At 42.0% G+C, this 20,660-nt stretch overlaps 1 protein-coding gene and 1 pseudogene across 1 annotated transcript in view; both read right to left on the reverse strand.

The window, feature by feature from the left end:
• Positions 1-861: 861 nt before the first annotated feature.
• Positions 862-20,660, reverse strand: part of LOC148033284 (uncharacterized) — a 33,113-nt gene continuing 13,314 nt past the window's right edge. The window contains exons 2-3 of the mRNA XM_087681184.1: positions 2,296-2,603; positions 862-1,545 (exon numbers count right to left, since the gene is read on the reverse strand). Of these exons, the coding sequence (XP_087537310.1) occupies positions 1,163-1,545; positions 2,296-2,603 (691 nt within the window). The 3' untranslated portion in view covers positions 862-1,162. The remainder of the gene's footprint in view (positions 1,546-2,295; positions 2,604-20,660) is intronic.
• Positions 16,274-17,850, reverse strand: LOC148033285 (uncharacterized; annotated as a pseudogene).

The raw sequence follows: 20,660 nt of genomic DNA on the forward strand, positions 1-20,660 counted from the left end.
AAGAGGCATCACAATTGTTGCCTGATCTTAACTTCTCATGGTTCAAGAAAGAAGGAACATATCTAACAAGACAATTCCAAATTAACATTTCACACAAGAGGACTAGTACAATTGTATCTTTTCTTTCTTCTTGTATTTCTCAAATCAAAGTACCAGAAAATCAAGAAAAAAGAAACGCATCTTGTGATTCTCCCCTCAAAAGTAAAAATTCAAGTGCTGCGAAACATGTACAGGAGCCTCATTTAAATTCAGCTATTTCATACAAGATTAGGCAGGCCCACATCTAAAGTGTGCCTTCTAGTATATGAGCATACAGAGAGTTTCATTCAGGCAGACCACTCAAAATGAAATTGCAACTTTCCAACTATGGCACAACTCACGTTGACAGCAGAAGAAAACAAACCCAATCTTTACAGTTTATCTCAGCCATGACTCGCTCAAGACTTCAAACAATAGGCTTAACCACCACCCCCCAGAACTGAAATGTGCTTCACAATAACAAGCAGATAAGCCCTTCCTCACACAGACAAGACTACATTGAAAGAACCAAAACCCGCTTTAGAGTCATGGAAGGCAAAGTGCCTTACATAAATGTGGATTTGAGTGCTGAAGCCTTTCTCAGTTTGAAACTAACAGAAGGACAAAAGATACCATAGACCGTTCAAAAACACATCAACAAATGGTTCGCAACGTTGAAAATGAATACATCAGCTTTTCACTAACAAGCAGATAAGCCCTTCCTCACACACACAAGACTACATTGAAAGAACCAAAACCCACTTTAGAGTCATGGAAGGCAAAGTGCCTTACATAAATGTGGATTTGAGTACTGAAGCCTTTCTCAGATTGAAACTAACAGAAGGACAAAAGATACCATAGACCATTCAAAAACACATGCCAACAAATGGTTTGCAACGTTGAAAATGAATACATCAGAGTTCAAGTCTTTTATGCTCGGTGGGAAAACACCAAAAAAATTTGCCTCCCAAGATAATCGCGATCTTTTTTGGTTCCTCAAATCTCAGAGCATATACTGCATCCGGGATAATTTGTGGCCCTAGGAAAAACCGTTCACTTGTAATCCTCCAGCAGTAGTGAAAAGAAAAGCCAGTGGCTCTGAACCTCCAGTGCAGAATGCCTAACATTTAGAAAGTGCTTTTCACTAAGGCTTCTGCCCAGTGAGAGTAACATCTGCAATTGCTTCAATCTCCTTTCTGCTCTTAACCACACAGCGACGTCGAAACTCCAGATCTACCTTGTCCAGGTCCTGTGCAAGAGCAAGATACCCATACAGCAGACTAGTTTTCTTAGTTTTTTCACCCTTACCTTGAATTAAATCTGGGCCTTCCTGTGCATTATGTGCATCACTTTCTCTCTGGAGCTTGCATTCCTGCTGCCAATCATCCCTGCCATGGTGACTTGCAACAAAATGGTGGTGGAGACGCTCTGCCTCGTTCAAGCAAGAAAAAGTGGGTAAGTATTTTACTATTACAGTCCCATGTTTCCCAACAACAATCTTTATTCTTTCATGTGACAGCCCAGTATCTGCAAACACAAAACGGCAACCATAAGGAAGCTGTAATGACACAAAAAGTTTAGCATACATATAGTAGCTGGAGTCTTCAAAAAATTGGACCTATATTTGTAACAATGACCAAGACTATTAATGGTCAATGTGCTTTTGAAGAATAGGTGATTGCAGCTTCATAATCAAACCATTAGACACTAATCAAACAACACCCACTACTGCACTCGCTGATGTTCTAGCAGATTCGACACCAACAATTGTAACGGTCTGTCTGCCACAGTCACATCAATCCTAGCTAGTCATTGCTTGGAATGACTGCAGGCAGTGGTTTCTAGTGTTGTTTAATGTTGAAAGCTTTGTGAATCCTTGGTTCAATTTTTACATTCTGGAGTGGGACTTCCATAATGCTTTCCACTCAGCAATCAAATGGAGTTCTTCGAGCAGAACAAGCAGTCTCTCCTCAATCAGAAGATCTGAGAGGAAAAAATGTTAATATGGCAATTGTACACGTCTTTTGACAACATTTACATGCTTTGATAAAGCTCAAAGAAACAAGCCATCAGTGCAACCTCACAAAGCCACAGTACCTCCTACAATTCAAAAGCTCAAGTTCATTACCCCTGTCTCAACACTCACGAGTATGGTCCTAACATTTAACAGTTGAATATGGTCGCAAAACCACTGTCAGACAAATTATCTATTACCTGATCCATCCAATAAAATAATACCAAACCAGTGAAAACATACAGTATGTAAAGAGATCCAACCTTTCAATAGCTCTCTAACTGCCACATCTGCAATACCTTGCTGCTGACCATCAGCCAAATTTTCTTCTAACACATTATGAATTACTACTGCTGGAGGCCATAAGATCAAATCCTCCCTATTGGCCTTCGCCTCATCAGCTGTAATATGCTGATAAGCTTTACCAGTTGCTGGCTCTATCTCACTGCTCCAACCCATAAGTGTGCAAATTGCTTTGCATAATCCCAAGTGCTCTGCACGCAAACCCCTTTTCTGTGACATGTAAGTGTGCATAACTAGACTGTGTGTGTCCACAAATGGCTTTGAAAACCTGAAACAAGCAGTGAACAAAAACACATCATCAAAAGTACAATACAGCCCATACCGAAGTTTGATTGCTGATTACAAAGGAGAATGCTCAATTCATGGCACACCATTTTACTGTCTCAGAAAACAACCGATCTATTCCAACATCAACCACAACTATATTTTTTCACTAATAGCAGCGAAAGAAAATAAATTGACAAAACCCAAACTTGGTCAAGCAGCAATACACAAAACAAAAGAAAGCAACCTGAGTTTTAAAAGATATAAACTATTTCGTCAAGACCCATGCCCCAAGAAGAACATCAAAGATGAGATGACAACCAAATGTGGAGATCATGCTGATGAGAATATACCTCAATATAACCACCTGTGTTCAGGATATTTGAAGCGTAGTTGTTGCCAAATTAAGGTATACTGTTGAGAATGGAGTCTTCTCCTCCTCCTCTTGTAAATGATTGCTCTCACTTAAGGAGACTAGTTCATACACTCTCACCTTGGAGAGTCAAGAGGTCAAGTGAGAACCACAGATAGGGTATCACTGTATGTTGTATATCCCACATTTCTCAAGTCTGTTTACAAAGCGACTCCACAACATGAACTGTGCATTTCCAATATCAGTTCTGGAATCAAGAATTGCATGTAAAAGCCAGAGATTATTTCTAATCTCAGATGAATATGTTGACTTCCATCAAGCAAATCATAGGGTTCATGCATGGGGGGTGCCATAGATGATAGGATGCTAGTCACACCAAGTTAAGTCTTATAGATTTCTAGTCCTAGTCCGAACAAGCTCAAGCAAACCACGTCTAGTCATTGTCCATGCAGAACTCAATCATCAAAGGGTTGACTTGAGAGTACTATGCATGCATCCAAGGACCAGCATACATATCTGCAAACAAAGAAACACATAAGCATAAACCAAGAAGAAGCCAAAACACTTCTCTCCTCTCTCCAATCCCACTCAAGCAAGATCAAGAACTTGGTGCTTTGATACCATGTTAAGAGCGCAGTGGGCTCAAGGGAGAGCAAAAAAAAGGAAAAAAGGAGAGCGAGCTAGATCATATTTATGCCTCTAAAGAGGTCAAAATGGCCTGTACGACCTAATAGATTTGAAGTCGTGATTCCAATACATACATCACCTGAACAAAAGAAAGGAAAAGTTGCCTAAACTGGACATAAAATGCTGAAACTGATAAAAGCATGTTAGACTACTCTAGATCTACAATCATGATAGGCAGTAGCAAGGTGCATGTATATCTATATACTTCTCATGAGAGAACATAGCAATGCCAGGGGAAGAAGGCTCACAAGGAGAAACTAGCTCAAGTGGGGAATTGTATGTCATCTGAGGATGGCCCTCATGTGTCACTTGTATGCTGAATATGTCCTCGCAATATGGTGAGACAAGCCCCCTCAAAAGCGTGTTATGATGGCCTGGATTGGTAGCGGCCACTGTCTCACCTCCTGGGCGACAACGCTTTACAGATCTCTATCGCTCTATCCAAGCTCACCCCTCTCAGGTGGGTGCACACTATGCATTCTCTGCTGGAGGGGAGAGGAAGAAAGAGAGTCCAAGCATTGCCACAAGAACACACAAAAGGGTATTGAAGGAAACAAAGTTAAGTACGCAAAGAAATAGGACAGCAAAAGAAAAAACTCACATATGATATAAAAAAGGTATCCAGCCTGTTGTCTCTCACGAAAAGAAGGCAACATGAGGAACAGCAACCAAACACAAGTAACAATTAGCACCATCAATACAAAATGATTGTGGGAGTGCCAAGGGGGTTGCTCCTTATATAGATCACAAATTGTGAAAGTGCATGGAGGCAGTGTCAATCACATTGACCCCAAGAGAACATAGGACAGCAAAAGAAGAACTCACAAATGATGAAAAACCTATCCAAACTGATGTCTCTCACAAAAAAAGAATGCACCAAGATGGGCACCAACCAAGCTAAGTAACAATTTGCACCATGAATATGAAATGATTTAGAGTGCCAAGGGGGATACTTTTTATATAGATGACAAAGGATGAACGTGTGTATCCTTCTAAGGCATAAAGCACCCTACAAGCACCATTATTGAGTAATGTTTCTATAAGTCCAGCATATAATGTTTGCATATCCTCCTAAATCATAAAGATGGGCACCTTACAAGCAGCTTCATTGGGTAGTCCATCTAAAAGAATCCTTGATCTCCAGAACCCCCTTGCACCTTCAAGATGGTGAGCTCATTAGGCCTCACGTCTTCTTGTCAGAAATTCCTGCCTCTTTGTGATACATCTCTCCAAATTAGATGTTGAAACTACAATCACTATCTTCAAATGTTTGAAGGACTAGTGTGCACCTACTTTTCTCATCATTCTCCTAAACCAAATAAAACCTTCATAAGATAGGAAAAGCGCATTTGAAAACATACCAGTATACGTATCATTGATTGAAGAGTTGGAAACTTGTAAAATAATACATTTAAGATAGCATAGAATGATACAAGAATCTAGTGATCCATTGAATGCATGTATTAATCTTGACATATATGCTCTATTACTTTTTAGCTATAATATTGATCATATGATTATACATGTTGTTTATTGAGCAATAATATGTACTATACCATTTAGATTAAATGTATTTGTGGTGATTAGGTATATCTTACATAAATGAATATGGTGCTTCTCAAGCTACTTTTCTAAGGGGTTTATAGATTCATGTGTCTTCACAAACTTATCCCAAGTCTAATAGATCTCATATAAAGAATATTAATATTTAATATCTAAATGTACCATATTACTCATATGAAATGTCCAATCTAGTAAAATATGTAGAAAATTTGCTTCAAGCTTAGCATGTATGTCTCAAGTTCACCTTGGTACAAGTATTTGACTATATGGTATTTTTGGTCGACTTACAAACCCAATGATCAATGTTTGCTAGCAATTAATAGCTTACTATTCAAAAAGTTTAGTATGTTGTCCTGCCTGTTCCATCTATTCCACTGGCACATTTTCTTACTGAAACTATGGTATATCACGGGCAACTTCTTGCTGATCAATTTCAGCATCATTCCCTGTATTTATAGGGTCACTACAACAAGTATTTGCTGCTATATAGCAAGCACTCTTTGTTGTCCTACGGGTGTTTTTTCTCGAAACACAACCCTTCTCACTTCCTCCGTCTTTTCGAGCTATTTATGCATGCAATCTTCCTGGACAATAGCATCATTGTTGCGTACAATTTTCCTTTTCTCGAGATCCCATAATTTATAGCCCATTACACCCTTGTCACCGTATCCTCGAAAAATGCATTTACAAAAACTTTGGCTCCATTTTGGAGCATTGTTCCTTGCATACGTGCACACATGCCTCGCAACTAAACACTCTCAAGTGTATATACGAAGGTGGCTTGCCCGACCATACTTCTTGAGGGACTCTCCCTCCCAAAGACCTATTTGGTGGCCAATTTATCAAGTGTATGGCTGTCATAATAGACTTTGCCCAATATCCATGAGGTAATGTAGTATGAGACAACATGGTACAAACTTTTTCCTGAATGGTCCTATTCATGCGCTCTGCGACACCATTTTGGGGCGGATTATAGGAGGCATTGAGCTCCCTTTTTATCCCTTGGCTATCACAAAAGGCCCAAAATGCTTTGGACACATAATCCCCACCATTGTCAGAGCAAAGAAACCTTAATGTCTTGCTGGTCATATTTTCAGCAAGTGCTAGGAATCTTTTAAACTTATCCAAAGGGTTGTTTTTATGATGGATCGAATAAACCCATACTTTGCATGTGGCATCATCAACAAAAGTGATAAAATATTCATTTCACCCTAGAGACAACCCTGGCATCTCACATACATCTGAATGTACCAACTCTAAGGGTAAATATTTTAATAAATATGATTTTGTATGTGATGTTTGAGCATGCTTGCCAAAAAAACAATGATCACAATGGTCAAAATCAGCATACCTCAAACACGGCAAATAACCCAAACGAGAAAGCACTTTCATTCCAATTTGACTCATGTGCCCCAACCGACTATGCCACAAAAACACACTTGGCTGCTCAGTTATGGCGACAATATGATCACATATGCTAGATACATGTAATGGATATAGAGTATCACTTTTAGAGCCTTTAGCAACAATCCTAGAGCCCTTACATATCTTCCATTTGCTATCCCCAAAAGTGGTGTGATAGCCTTCATCATCTAGCTGCCATGTGCTTGTCAAGCTCATCTTGAGCTGAGGTACATGCCTCGCATTATGCAAAGTGAACACTGAACCATGTTGAAATGCCGACTGCACACTGCCAATGTCTGTAATGTCACATACATAATTGTCCCCCAAGTGGACAAAACCATGTCTACCACCACTATAGTCAGAAAGCAACTCACGGTGTGGTGTTACATGGAATAAAGCACCTGAATCAAGGATCCAAGTGTACATGTCATCATAAGAATCTGCAATCAATGGCTATGCACTAAAAGAAGAAGCAAAGAGTACATCACTGCCACTGTCACTCTCATGACTGACTATATTGGCTCCCTCTATATTTACATTGCTCTTCTTTGCATATTGGCTATCCTTTTTCTCATCTTTGTTATCATCAATGCTTTTGCCCTTACCCTTCTCTTTCTTCCACTTAAAGCAATCCCGTTTGAAATACCCTTTCTTGCCACAATGATGGTACTCTACATTTTTTCCATGAGACTTAATGCATAATTTGTTGTCAAAGTTACCCATCTGCTAAGATCTGTCTCTAGTATGCAATGCATTGGAAGACTTATTTGCTGAAATATTTTGCCTATTGAGCTCCTCCATGAGTAAAGAGCTCTCCACATCTAAATATATCAACATAGCATTAGAATTACTCATTGCCGTCCTAAAAGTGTCCCAACTTTCAAGGGAAGTGCATACCAAGAATGTTGCCTTGAACTCCTCATCAATGTGAAACTCTAAAGCAATCAACTAGTTAAAAATAGAGTTAAAGCTCATTCAAATGTACAAACATGACTATACCTTCCTTCATACGAAGGTCCACCAATTTTTTCAACCAATAAACCTTGGTGGTGCACTTTTTCGAGCATATGACTCCTTAAGTCCTTGCCACATATCTTAGGCAGATTTGAGTTTCTCTATGTTGAAGAGCAAAGTGTCTAACCCTGAAAGCTCTATGGTAGAGCGTACAAGCTCATCTAACTCATCCCACTCATCTAGATTCATGATTGCTAGTTTTACCCCTTTTGTTTCTATTGGCTTCACCTGATTCTTCTGCACCAAGACATTATAACGCTACTTCTGCCATATAGCAAAGTTGTTTGCACCCTCAAGCTTCTTAATGTGCAAAAGATTGCTACTATCACTGCTGTTAGCCATGATTTATAGTTCAAAAGTGACTCAAAAGTCAACAAATGTGAGCCCAACTGTCACACAAATGACCAAGGTATAAAGCACGACAACTATGACCTACTCCTATCTTAAACCTGCCACCTGCGCTTGCACCTACGTGGCCTACAACGTCCGTGGCCTATCAATTTGTCGCCTGCCTACACAAAATTCGAGGGGTAAGTAGCCTTCAGCTCTGCACGGAACACCAGAGGCAAGCAACCTTCAGCTCTTATACCAATTTGTGGTAGCCAACACGCAATGAATGTTCGATATTCAGCAATGGCAATGGCGGGGAGAGAGAGAGAGTGAGCATCAGCAGAGTGAGAGAGAGAGAGATGCACGTGTGGGTACAAAGAGTTGTACCTCTCTTAGGTTTTTAAGATAGTTATATGTAAAGTAGTAAAGTACAAATGCTAAGGGTGTGTTCACACCCGAGCACGTATAAGAGCATGGTGGCCCTTTATTTCCAACATTTTGTTGGAGAGAGGGAGCCAATACTAATGCCCAAACATCCAATGACTCACAATTATACACAATTGTCTTGTGTTTGGTATATGGATTCCATTTCCCAAACATATCTTTATATTCTCTCTTTGTGGTGTTTTTTTGTTTTCTCTATACGCGATTGTCTTGTGTTTAGTATATGGATTCCATTTCCCGAACATATCTTTCTTTATATTCTCTCTTTGTAGTGTTTTTTGTGTTTTCTCTTTTCTCTCTCTTCTCTCGTATTGGGCAGTCTATTACAGCAGTCTTCTATACTTCCATCACTGTACCCGCTTCTGCCATGGTGTCAAACGTCTTTGTTAGGTCTTGGAGTGCTGTTTTCTGCTGTTGCAGGTCTGCCAACTGCTGCTATTGATCATATGGGTCTGCTACAACAATTTTGCTGCTTGGGCAACACCTATCTGCTGCAAAACGGCATATTTTCCAGTCCCCCTCACCTACATATTGCCATCAGCTGCCTCCATTTTCATTTCCTGCATTATTTTATTGCTGATTACCTACATTCAATGTCTGGTTGGTCTGCATTTTGACTTATAGCTGCGGTGTTTTCAGCATTTAATGCCCTTGCAGGCTGGGTGACTGTGTTTTCAGTGCTTTGGTCGTGCTTGGTTGGTTGTTATCAACCTGATTTTAAGGTGCAATAGAGTATTTTAGGCATTTTCCTCGTGATTGTTATTTTGGTTCCTAGCATTTATGTGGCTAGCCAACTGCATTTTTAGGCCATTATTTGTGAGAGTGCGCAATGGAAGAAGAAACATGAACACAAAGAGAGAGAGAGAGAGAGAGAGAGAGAGAGTAGAAAGTGAAGGAAGAAAATCTACACTGACTGACATGAATGCTGAATACAAAGCTGTGGACTGATCAGTCCCTGCACACAGCCCAGAGCATCAGTTAGGGCACCAGATCAGGCTGGAAATAGTGGCAGCACCAATGCCGGAGTGGGAACAGAGGGAGAGTGTGCTGAAATCTGCAAGACAGTGTAAGGGACTGATGGGGGGGGCTGCTATATATAGCTCCCCAACCTCAAAATTGGCCGACCTGGCCTAAAACTGGCCAACTGCCCCATAATGTCCGACCTGCCCATAAAATGGGCCAACTGCCTACACCAAGAGCTGACCAACTGGCCAAGACAAGCTAACACCCCCTCTCAGATCCTAGGAGAGTCTAAAGACCTAACATCCGCATGTGATGAAGCAAAGAAGCCTGAGGCAAAGGCTTCGTGAAGAGCATTGTCTACCATGGGACAGTAGGCCACCACCAACTCCGAATCCACAATCCGCTCTCGAACATAGTGGTACCGAACCTCAATGTACTTCGTGCAAGCATGAAACACCCAGTTCTTCGCCAAAGCAAGAGCACTCTGGTTGTCCATATGCAACTTCATAGGTCCTGTCAGTGGGAAGCCAATCTCCGCCATCATACGACGGAGCCAAACTGCCTCCATAGCGGTCAAACATAAGGCCCAATACTCAAGCCTCTATAGAAGAAAGGGCCGCAGTAGGCTGCTTCTTGCTACTCCAAGAGACAGCACCGGATCCAAGGGTGAAAGCATAACCTGTAGTGGATCGTCTCAAGTCCACATCACCTGTCCAATCAGGATCACTCCATCCAAAAAGAGTGGTCCCATCTCCATACATGATCTCGTAGGATCGAGTCCCCTGCAAATACCGAAGGACACACAAAGCTGCTCTCCAATGATCCTGTGTAGGAGTCCTCACGAAATAAGACAACAAAGCCACCACAAAAGAGATATCCAACTGAGTGTGAATAAGCCAGATAAGTGAGCCAACAAGGCACCTGTAACGGGTGGGATCAATAAGGGGAACTCCATCTGCCAAAATCTTGCACTCTGGGTCCATGGGGCATGAAATAGGCCACCACGTGGGCATACCAAAATCCAAAAGCAGCTCGGAGATGTACCCGTGCTGAGAGACAAAGATGCCCTAAGCCATCTGATAGATCTCCAATCTAAGAAAGAAGTGAATGATCCCGAGATCCATCATGTCAAACTCCTGCTATAGAATAGACTGAGTGTGCTCCACCTGCTAAGTGTCGCTCCCTATAATAATAAGAGTCTTCATGAAAGAAGACAACAAACCCACCACAAAAGAGATATCCGACCAAGTGTGAATAATCCAGATAAGTAAGCCAACAAGGCACCTCCATCTGCCAAAATCTTGGACTTTGGGTCCATGGGGCATGAAATAGGCCAACACACAACCATACCAAAATCTGAAAGAAGCTTGAGATGTATCTGTGCTGCGAGACAAAGGTGCCCTGAGCCATCTAATAGATCTCCAATCCAAGAAAGAAGTGAAGAATCCCGAGATCCGTCATGTCAAACTCTTGCTATAGAATAGACCGAGTGTGCTCCACGCGCTGAGTGTGGCTCCCTATAATAATAAGATCATCCACATACACGATCAACAAAACATAAAGGTCACCCACAACCCGAAAGTAGAGGTTGGGGTCATGATCGGAGCGCTGAAAACCACTCTGTAGAAAGAAGCGATCAATCCTCTGGTACCAAGCACAAGGAGCATGCTTCAGGCCATAAAGGGCCTTCCACAACCTGTAGACATGATCCTCCTTCCCTTACACGAAAACATGGAGGCTGTAAAACATAGATCTCCTCCTCAAGGTCACCATTCAAGAATGCTGACTTGACGTCCATCTAGTAAACAAGCCAACGGTGGTGAGCTGCAAGAGCCAAAATAACTCGAATGGTGGACATCCGAGCTAGGAGGAAAGGTCTCAAAGTAATCCAAACCTGCCCACTATGCCAAACCCGGCCACTGTAGAAGCAAAGGTCTCAAAGTAATCCAAACCTGCCCACTATGCAAAACCCTTGGCAACAAGCCTAGATTTATGCTTGTCCAAGGAACCATCTGCAAGATACTTAGTCTTAAAGACCCATTTCACATCTATCACCCTCCGTTTCGTGGGACGCAGTACAAGCTCCAAAGTCCGATTTCACTCGATGGAATCGAGCTCTACCTACATAGCCCGTCTCCAAACATCCTGTGCAAGAGCCTCCTCAACTGTGGAAGGCTTGAAATCCTAAAGAATCTATGACATAAGAGCAACACAGAGTAAACTATCCCGCTAGCCTGTAATCGGGCTGATCTGCGTGGACCCATAGAAGAAGCAGGAATGTGAGTAACACACGAATCCTACATAAGTCGGCAATACCACAAAGGAATCTTAATAGACTCCAGCTACGAGGGAGACCGAGTAGCCTCCGGAACCTCCAAAGCACCTGTTTGAGAAAGGGACTCCCCCTCACCAAGGGAAGGTAGATCCTCCTCATCTGAAGAAGGCTCCCCATCGGACGGCTATGGATTCCTAGAAGACTCCTGAGGGGAGGCGGAAGGGGTGGAAGTACTCGATGGAGTAACATCCGCCACAGGGGGAGGGGAAGCCGAAGTAGAGGATACAGAGGAAGGAGGGGGAAGAGCCAAAGGAGGGTTGCTAAGAGACATCAGCATTCCTGGAAGGAAGAGAAGGGAGAGAAGGTGGGGAAGGGTTCGTCGATGACGAAGAAGCACCTGTAAGAGAACCATCAATCGGATCCTCGGAGGCTGAAGCCTCATCGAAGATCACATCCCTGCTCACCTCAATCTTCCGTGTTGTCGCGTCATAGAGCCGATATCCCTTCATGGTCGCGCTATAGCCCACGAAGATAAGCCATCTCAACTTCGAGCCGACCTTCGTCTTCCTCTTCTTCTTGTCCACATGGATAAAAGCATCACATCCAAAGATGCGAAAGTTGGAGAGCGGTTGTCCATTGCAGGACATGACTCTTTCATGTCTTGCAATGCCGAAGTCGGAGAGCAGTTCCGTATATGCACCGCCATAGCCACTGCCTCACCACAAAGGGAATGAGAAAGACTCCTATGATCCAACATGGATCCGGCCATCTCCACCATGGTCTTCAGATGGGGGTACTTCTGCCAACACTTCTCCTCGAGATGAGTGCCCTTCCCACAGTGTGGGCCTTTGGGCTTCTCCTCCTTCGCATCCTTCTTGTCCTCCTCTGTCTTGGCCTTGGCCTTCCCCTTCTGTTGCTTCTTCTTCTTGCCGCCACCGATACCTGCAGTAAAAGCCTTGGTATAGCCACTAGCACCCACCTCTCTAATAGACTTTGTCATGCTCCAAGACAAGCGGGAAAAGTTCCTTCCATAAGAGTTTCTCGCGGGTCCTCAAGGTGATGAGGCTGGTATAGAAAACATCAAAACGGGGTGATGGCAGCTGAGTCAAGAGAATCATTGCGATATCCTCGGAAGAGATCGCCCGACCAAGAGAGGCTAACTCATCTCGCATATCCTCCATCTTCGTGATATGCTCCTTCATGGAAGAAGAATCATCAAGATTGAGCATCCGCAATTTCTTCTCTAGAGAGATCTTGTGGGCGAACGTCTTATACTGATACAAAGACGCAAGCTTCTTCCACACTTCCACCGCAGTCATCAACCTATGAACATGAACAAGAAAAGAGTTGAGAAGACTCATAAAGAGAAAGAAACGGGCTAGAGAGTTGAGCCAATCCCACAAGGCTGCACGGTCCATAGAGGCCCCATCAGAAGAATCTACTGGGGAACGATCAATGGGTGAAGAAACAAGCTCCCATAGGTCGAATGTGTCAAGGATGCACTCCACTTTGCACGACCAAAGGGAGAAGTTGGAACCATCCAACTTGTCTTTCTTCGGGATTGTAAGGATGCATAGGAGGATCGCTACAAGATTATGGCAGCTTTGTGGTGCAACAACTAGCCGTCCATATTTTGATTCAGTCAATTAGCTCCTCTTGTTTGGAGCAATTATGGAGTATAAAAACTCACATTACTTCAAGAAAGAGGAACCGTATTGATGCGGAAAGGACAAACGATCTAGTGTTTGTTAGCATTAATTTACAAATGTTATGTAATAGTATAATAACGAAGCCCGATCCATTCACAGAGTAGGAGATGCAACAAGAAAAGAAGAGACATTCTAATATTGAAGAAGATACAACAATTCATGGGATAAATGATCATCAGGCCGACATTTCAGAAGCAATTGAAGCAACATCAAATCATGATAATCTTTGATTTAGTTTGCTCATCATGACATGTGTATATCATGACAGTGTGACGCTTGGACCATCATACCATGCCGGCATTATATTGGTTCTTGCCATTTTCCTTTAAGCTATTTTGGCATTTTGCTTCGGTCTTGAGATTAGAGTTCATATTTGTAGTCCTTTTGACATATTCTTTCAGCTTAGTTCATTGTTCATTATTGACTAGCTTGAGCCTTGTAAGTTGTAATTTAATTTATAGTGACTAGTCATATAATGATATATGATATCTTTAAAGTTAAAATGATTTGTCCTTGCGTATTATATAAATTGGCTTTAATGTTGTACATGAATTATGAGTGATATTTTTTTAATTCATAAATTTTTAAGGTTATTCCAATCCCCACTTCCCCATTCTCTAGGTCTGGCATTCTCACCACCATCCCTGTCCCTCTTTTCCAAAAGAACACAATTAATATGATTCCCAATGCCCTTAGCAGGATCCCTCAAGTCAATGTTGTCTTCCAAGGATGCTACCAAAATGATCATCCTTTTGGTAGAACCTAGCAATTAGTCCAAGACAGACCCAGTAGCCCAAGAAGCTATGGCAATTTGGGCACCTAAAAGCCGACTATTGAGAGAGAGTGTGTGCAAAAAAGCTCCTTCAAGATTGTTAGTAACAACCAACAAGATTCAATTGTTTCCACTTTCTATTACAAAGGTTTGAGTATCGACATCAATATCGTGTTAGCAGAGTATTTGTCAACTCATGTGTGAGTCTGAGCTTGATCTGGGTTGGGCATTTTTATTAGGTATTTTAGGTATTTTTCTGGTGTGGCATTTTATGCCAGTGGAGCATTTTATGCACCAGTCGGCCAGCATTAATGCTGTCCGACCAGTATTATTGCTCCCCACTTTTTCAGCCTATTTATACTCACTGCTCCTCCTCAGTCAGTATCATCATCTTCACCATCTGCAGACTCTGTGGAGAGAGGAGCCAGTGCCAGTGCCCACGCAGCCAGTGACTCACTGTTGTATGCGACTGTCTCGTGTTCAGATATATGGATTCCATTTCCCGTGCATACATCTGAGTTCTCATCTGTATCGTTTTCTTTTCTTTTCTCTTTTTGTCTTGTGTTTCAGCAGTTTATTTCAGCACATGTTTATGCTTCCACCGCTGCTCCACTTCTGACATATCGATGCTTCTATTGAGACACATCTAGCATTTGGTTTTCTACTAAACTTACTATTATGGGATGGGAGCTCCTAAGGATTTGTATATTATCATCATTACATATTTGATTCTAATGATTACCAAGATTTGAAATAGTGTCAACAATGGTGTATATGACATGGGCTAGGCACTATCGTTAGTGGCACATTGGGCAACACTTAACTGAGTTAGACAACGGCAATTTCGCCAACTTATCCATTTTAGGGATCACCTTTATGCTAGCCAACTTAGTATCTCATGCTGCTCTCCTATTGCCTATATATGCCTCACTCCACCCTTGTATCATCATCAATAACACATCATTTGGAGAGAGAAAAACTAGAGACACTATTGGTTACACTGCATATTGGTATCCTTGAGTATTATACTACTTTATTATGCTTTCATTTATCAATTTTGTTACATATACGTGATTCTCTGTTTAGTTCTTCTTTATCACTATTCGTCCTTTGTGTTTTCTTGCTTACGGTTTATTTACACAATCTTGCAATATGGGCATCAAATGCGTTTACGAAGCGTGTTATGTCATTTTGAATCTCCTTTTTTTCTCCATAAAGAGTGTTTGTTTCTAATTACCAAAAGCACACAGTACAAGTGAACTACATGATTGACAATGGAGTCACAATTGAACTATTTATCTGACAAGGAAAGAAGAAATTGCTGTCAAAAGTGGATGCAGTGACAAAAGCATGGAAAATTGCTGAACATAAGAGACAAAGGAAAGAGAAAGAGAAACATTGCACAAGGAACTCACAAGCAAAGAAATACTCGGAAAATGAAATCCATATACCAACATATGAGACAGTACAAAACCAATGTGAGTCATCGGTTGTGATGGCACTGGCACCTGCTCCTCTCCCTCCACCAAAACCAATCAGGTGATGAATGATCAATGAATGTGGAGGAGAAGCCTAAATAAATAGGTAAAAATAATGCCAAAAATCATGTCATATCAGCCAATATTTAACATTGGACGGCTAGCAAGAAATGCTAAAATAGCCATCCTTAAATGCTAAGAAAAATGCATAAATAATCAGGATAATATCGTGGTGCCCTAGCCCATTGAGATACACAGACTCAAACATGAAATAACATATCTGCTGGCACCCTCTCTCAGATCATGTGTGAGCTAATACAATACAATATACAATGATAATGTCCCATCATAATACATACAACAAGGACCGCCAAAGTAGAACCGTGGATACCCAAATAGTGGGTGCGTAAGCTACCACCAAGGTGCCTCGAAAAGAACCTGATGTCAATGTCAATTGTATCAGCGCCTAAAAATAGAAAAGAAGCATAGCAGCTCTCAGTATATGTAAGTGCGGGGAAAATCGTGAGAATGACAATACTTTAAACTTAACTAACTTGATTAATTATCACCTTGAAAAATTAGAAGATAGAGAGAGAGAAATGAAATGAAATGAAATTATATATTAACGTCTACAAAAGGCCAAAATGACCTGTGAGACCATGAGTTACAATTATGTGTATGATGGTACAACTGTCTGGGCAAAATATGTAGCACAAAGCAAAATACGAAAGGAAACTAACTATGGCTATGTGTAAACATAGAGCTCTATCTAGTAACAATGAGCTCCAAATGGTACAATCTCATGTGGGTATAGAGGGCCTAGCTCTAGCCCAAGCAATAATCCCCTATGAAGGTGTCATCGGTATCTGTGTCGAGGCCTAGGACGTCTGGATCGGCTAAGTTGAATGGCTCGATCAATCAATACTCCTTGTTTGTGTGTGGACTATGGCGGTGGGAGAGGCTCTCGTGGACTATGGTTATAACTGTATTTAAGTCTTCCAAGTCTCCTTTGCAAAGAAGTCTGTGAGCTCGCTCTGCGAAGGGCCTCGGTGTCCTAGAGCAGCTATACTCCTGAGGCGCATATCACCAAGCCGTCGTATCTCAAGAAGAAAGAGGCCAAGGCATCGCTAATCGGTAAAATCCATGACTCTGGATAGTGGTCCAAATCCGTCTCTAAAGAGACAGTGGAAACGACCACGAACCTCATAATACGCTGGGTAGCGGCATATATAATGCTCCTCTGTCTCTAGCTCTAATTGGCATATCTGACATATACGCTCCTCTGGTGGGATGGATCTATATCTGCCAGTCTCAATCTCTAGCTGATGTGAGGAGCGCAACTGGCCAATAGTACATCTAATCCCATGTGAAAGGTGGGTATCCATGTATCTCGAGCGAACAATAAATCCATCGTTAGTAGTGTGAAGGAAATGCTCGCGGTAGAAAGCCATCTTTGTCCCTAGCTCCTATCTTGGCATCAACCATGTCCACCTGATATCCAACTGGGTAAGATCCATCCTGATGATCTTGCGAATCTCTAACCTGCTCAGATCAAGAGATGGTGCTTCAAGGGAGTACTGGAAGGGGGGTAACTTATCCATGCTAAAGCCATGCAACTCAAACCAGGCCGACATCTGTGCATACCAACATGAAGTATCACCCTCTATAGCAAGTTGCCTGGAGGACTCAAGGGCCAACCGTGCATATCTATGTCTATTGAAGTCTCATAGGCTATGTATGCATGCGACCGATCGGGTGAGGGCTTCTACCACAATCAGTATAGCTGCTAGCTCGGCTCTGATGATCTCTTGTGGCATTGAGGCCTTGCATCTGATCATCTTGGATATCATGGACACTAGAGGTTTCTCCATCAACCTCCATCCGTCGTAAGTGCACCCTAATCTGCTATGGTGGTCAAGATTGGGCCCCATATCTCTACTCCATAAAGTAGTGTGGATGTGACCAGTGTATCAAAGAGCCAGAGCTTGGTACGGGGTTCTTGGAATTGCACCTGTGAGCACGTCCTCTCCAAACCACCTAGTGTTGTGTATCCGCGAGGCAGTCTAGTATCTAATGCCTCTCGCATAGAAAAGGTGAGCCCTATGAATAATACTCCCAGGTATGTGCAAGAATCCACATACTCCAGTTCCTCAAATCCATATGTGAATTTAGGCGCTGATCTCCTAACCCACTGTGGTATAGTATTAAAAACCATCACCTTGGTTTTACCAAGGTTCATTGAAAGCTCTCTGTCCAAAGTATAGGAGTGTAATACGTCCAAGTGTCTCTGTAGACCCTCTGGAGAGTCAAATATCAATACAATGTCATCTACATACAATAGGAGAGGTATCCAAGTGCCAACTAGTGGAGCTCTTATGTCTCCTTCCTATGAAATGTAATCAGCAATCCCATCAATGTACAGGCCAAATAATGTCGGAGAGAGATAGCATCCCTGCTTCACCCCAAAGGTGGAGTAAATAGGTGCCGAAAGGCCCTCGGGTTTCTGGACTCTACCCACAACTCTCTCATACAGTGCCAAAATACCCCAATTGAGTTCTTTCGGTACTCCCACGGCATGCAGTCTATGTATTAGCCTGTCTCTCAGTACTGTGTCAAAGGCTTTGCGAAAGTCCACAAAGCAACAATAGGTCCGTCTGCCATGGGCCCTTCCCTCCTCAATGATCGCTCTGAGTGTCAAGAAGTGATCCAATGTGGAGAAGCCTCTTCTAAAGCCAGTCTATCCCTGTGCTCTAAGACCCCACATCTCTGCCCACCTGCTTAACTCATGCTCAAGGATGGAAGCATATAACTTAGCCAATGTATGCCCAACCATCATAGTCCGATAGTTACTGGGTAGAGTAGGGTCCCCTGACTTGAGGATAGGCACAATAGTGTTCGTGCTCCAGCTTTCTAGTAGGCCTTCACACATGGCTCTATTAAACATGTAAGCTAGGAATCCTGCCACCAAATCTCTAGCATGGATCAAGTACTCGGCTACTAATCCATCATGATCTTGTGTCTTTCCTCTACTAAGTCTGTCAATGGCCTCTCAAACCCTACTTTCTGTAAAGAAAGTGATGGTCTCTGGGCAAGGCTCAAGTGGGTCAAGAAGAGGTGGCTGACCCTCCACAGTATAAAGACTAGCTGCATACTCCTTCCATACAGCGGTGGACGTAATAGGTGTGGTCGGGCAATGCTCTCTAAAAAGCCTCCAAGCCTCTCTAGAGTCCTGGCTGAAGAATAACTGATATAGATCTCGCTCCAAATGAGCCAAGAATATTCTCTTCTTCCGCCGTGTGAGGCGTCTAAAGAGTATATCTGCTTGTCTATGGGTAGTGGACCCCAGTGCTATCTCTCTCGGTAGCCATGCTCTGGTCTCACGGCACTCATCATCATACCAGTTGTTTATAGGGGTCACCCCGATGGAGGCTCTATGTGTGGGTCATGTGGAAAGGCTACACCTGCAGTGATGTGTAGAGCCTCATTGAACTGTTGAGTCAACTCCTGTAATGGAACGTCAGGGTCTGCATCATGTAACAATCTAAGGATCTCTACCTCATAGGTATTCTTTCTCTCTCTGGAAAAGAGGTATATCGGGTGTCAGTGAGCTGCATGATGGGTCTCCGTGTCAGGTCCTAGATGTGAGATATCAGCATCGGTGGAGCAAGAACATAGTCTATTGTGCTAGCGCCGCGTCGGTGAGAATAACACGTGAAGACACCGGATAGGGGGTATCTAGCCAGACCGTTGAGAATGGCCAACCTATATGCTGTGCCAATCTCCATAAGGTATCTCCCATATTCAATGACTTCTCCCGTATCCTGAGATGTCCTCTCCAACTATAGCTCTGACACATCCTGCTCCTGTAGCATCTCCTCAAATGCATCAAAGAAAGACATCTGATGGAAGGTTGTCCTGGCATTAAAGTCTCCTAGTAAGATAACCTCTCCCTCGTTCGAGAACTCCCAAATATCCTCATCCAAAGCCACATATGGTGATTGCTCCTTCGGTGGGGTGTATCGGAACGCCATAGGGGGAAAATAGCATATGGCAACATACATAGAGAGAGAGAAAAGTCGACATCACGTTGAGAGGGGAACCGACCCCTCCTCCTTTTCAAAAATTTATTAAAACAAAACCATGAGCACCAATTGCCTGAATCATATATAAAAGGGCTGATTTGTTGCAATTCTGAAAACTAGGGTTTTAAAATCCTAATTTCTTGAAATACTTAAATAGTACAAATCACCTTTTAAATATATACAAGCATCAAATTGATTTGGAATCATTGAGCAAATACGTCTTGGTAATAATTGATATACAAAAAATTTATTACATCTCTCCCTCTTGAAATCCGTCTTGTTCTCAAAACGTTGCTTCAAGTATGTCTGATCCTATAGCTTCTTTATAAGCTACAAGTATTTCTGGATAGTCTTTAAATACTCTTCTAACATCCATTTAGAATCTAAATGAAAGTATTTTTTAAATTTTAAATGAAATTTTCTAGAAATATTTCTTCCTCGTTTTTTAATCATATAAAAGTCTATTTGCTCTAATTAAAGTATCTCTTTTTGTTCATCTACTTCAAATGGATCCTCTATTACAAGTTCCAATGGTGGAGACACTTCATAAGGCTTCAAAAGATAGATATGAAAAGCATTGTAAATTCTCCAATGCTCCAAAAGTTGTAACTTGTAACAAACATCATTAATCTTTTCAATGAGTTAAAATGGCCCATAATTTCTTGCTACGAGCTTAGTGACTTGGAACGAAGGTTTGTTAGAGCTTTTTAAACAAGTTTTGTTAAATTTCAGCCACACCCAATCTCCTTTTTATAAAACCAATTGCCTTCGATGCTTATCTACTACTTTCTATTGTTTTTCTTGAGATCTTTGAATAGCTTGTCTAACTTGGGCGAATATTGTGTCCATATCACGCATAAACTCACCACCATGAAATATCTCCTCCTTAGTTTGAAAAATAGATAATAAGAGTGGTTTTTCATATATGATCTCAAATAGTGCTTTACTTATAGAAGTATAAACTGTG

Source organism: Lygodium microphyllum, chromosome 7, assembly GCF_053477565.2.
Source record: "Lygodium microphyllum isolate KBCC chromosome 7, Lygodium_microphyllum_v1.1.10, whole genome shotgun sequence".
Taxonomy (NCBI): Eukaryota; Viridiplantae; Streptophyta; class Polypodiopsida; order Schizaeales; family Lygodiaceae; genus Lygodium; species Lygodium microphyllum.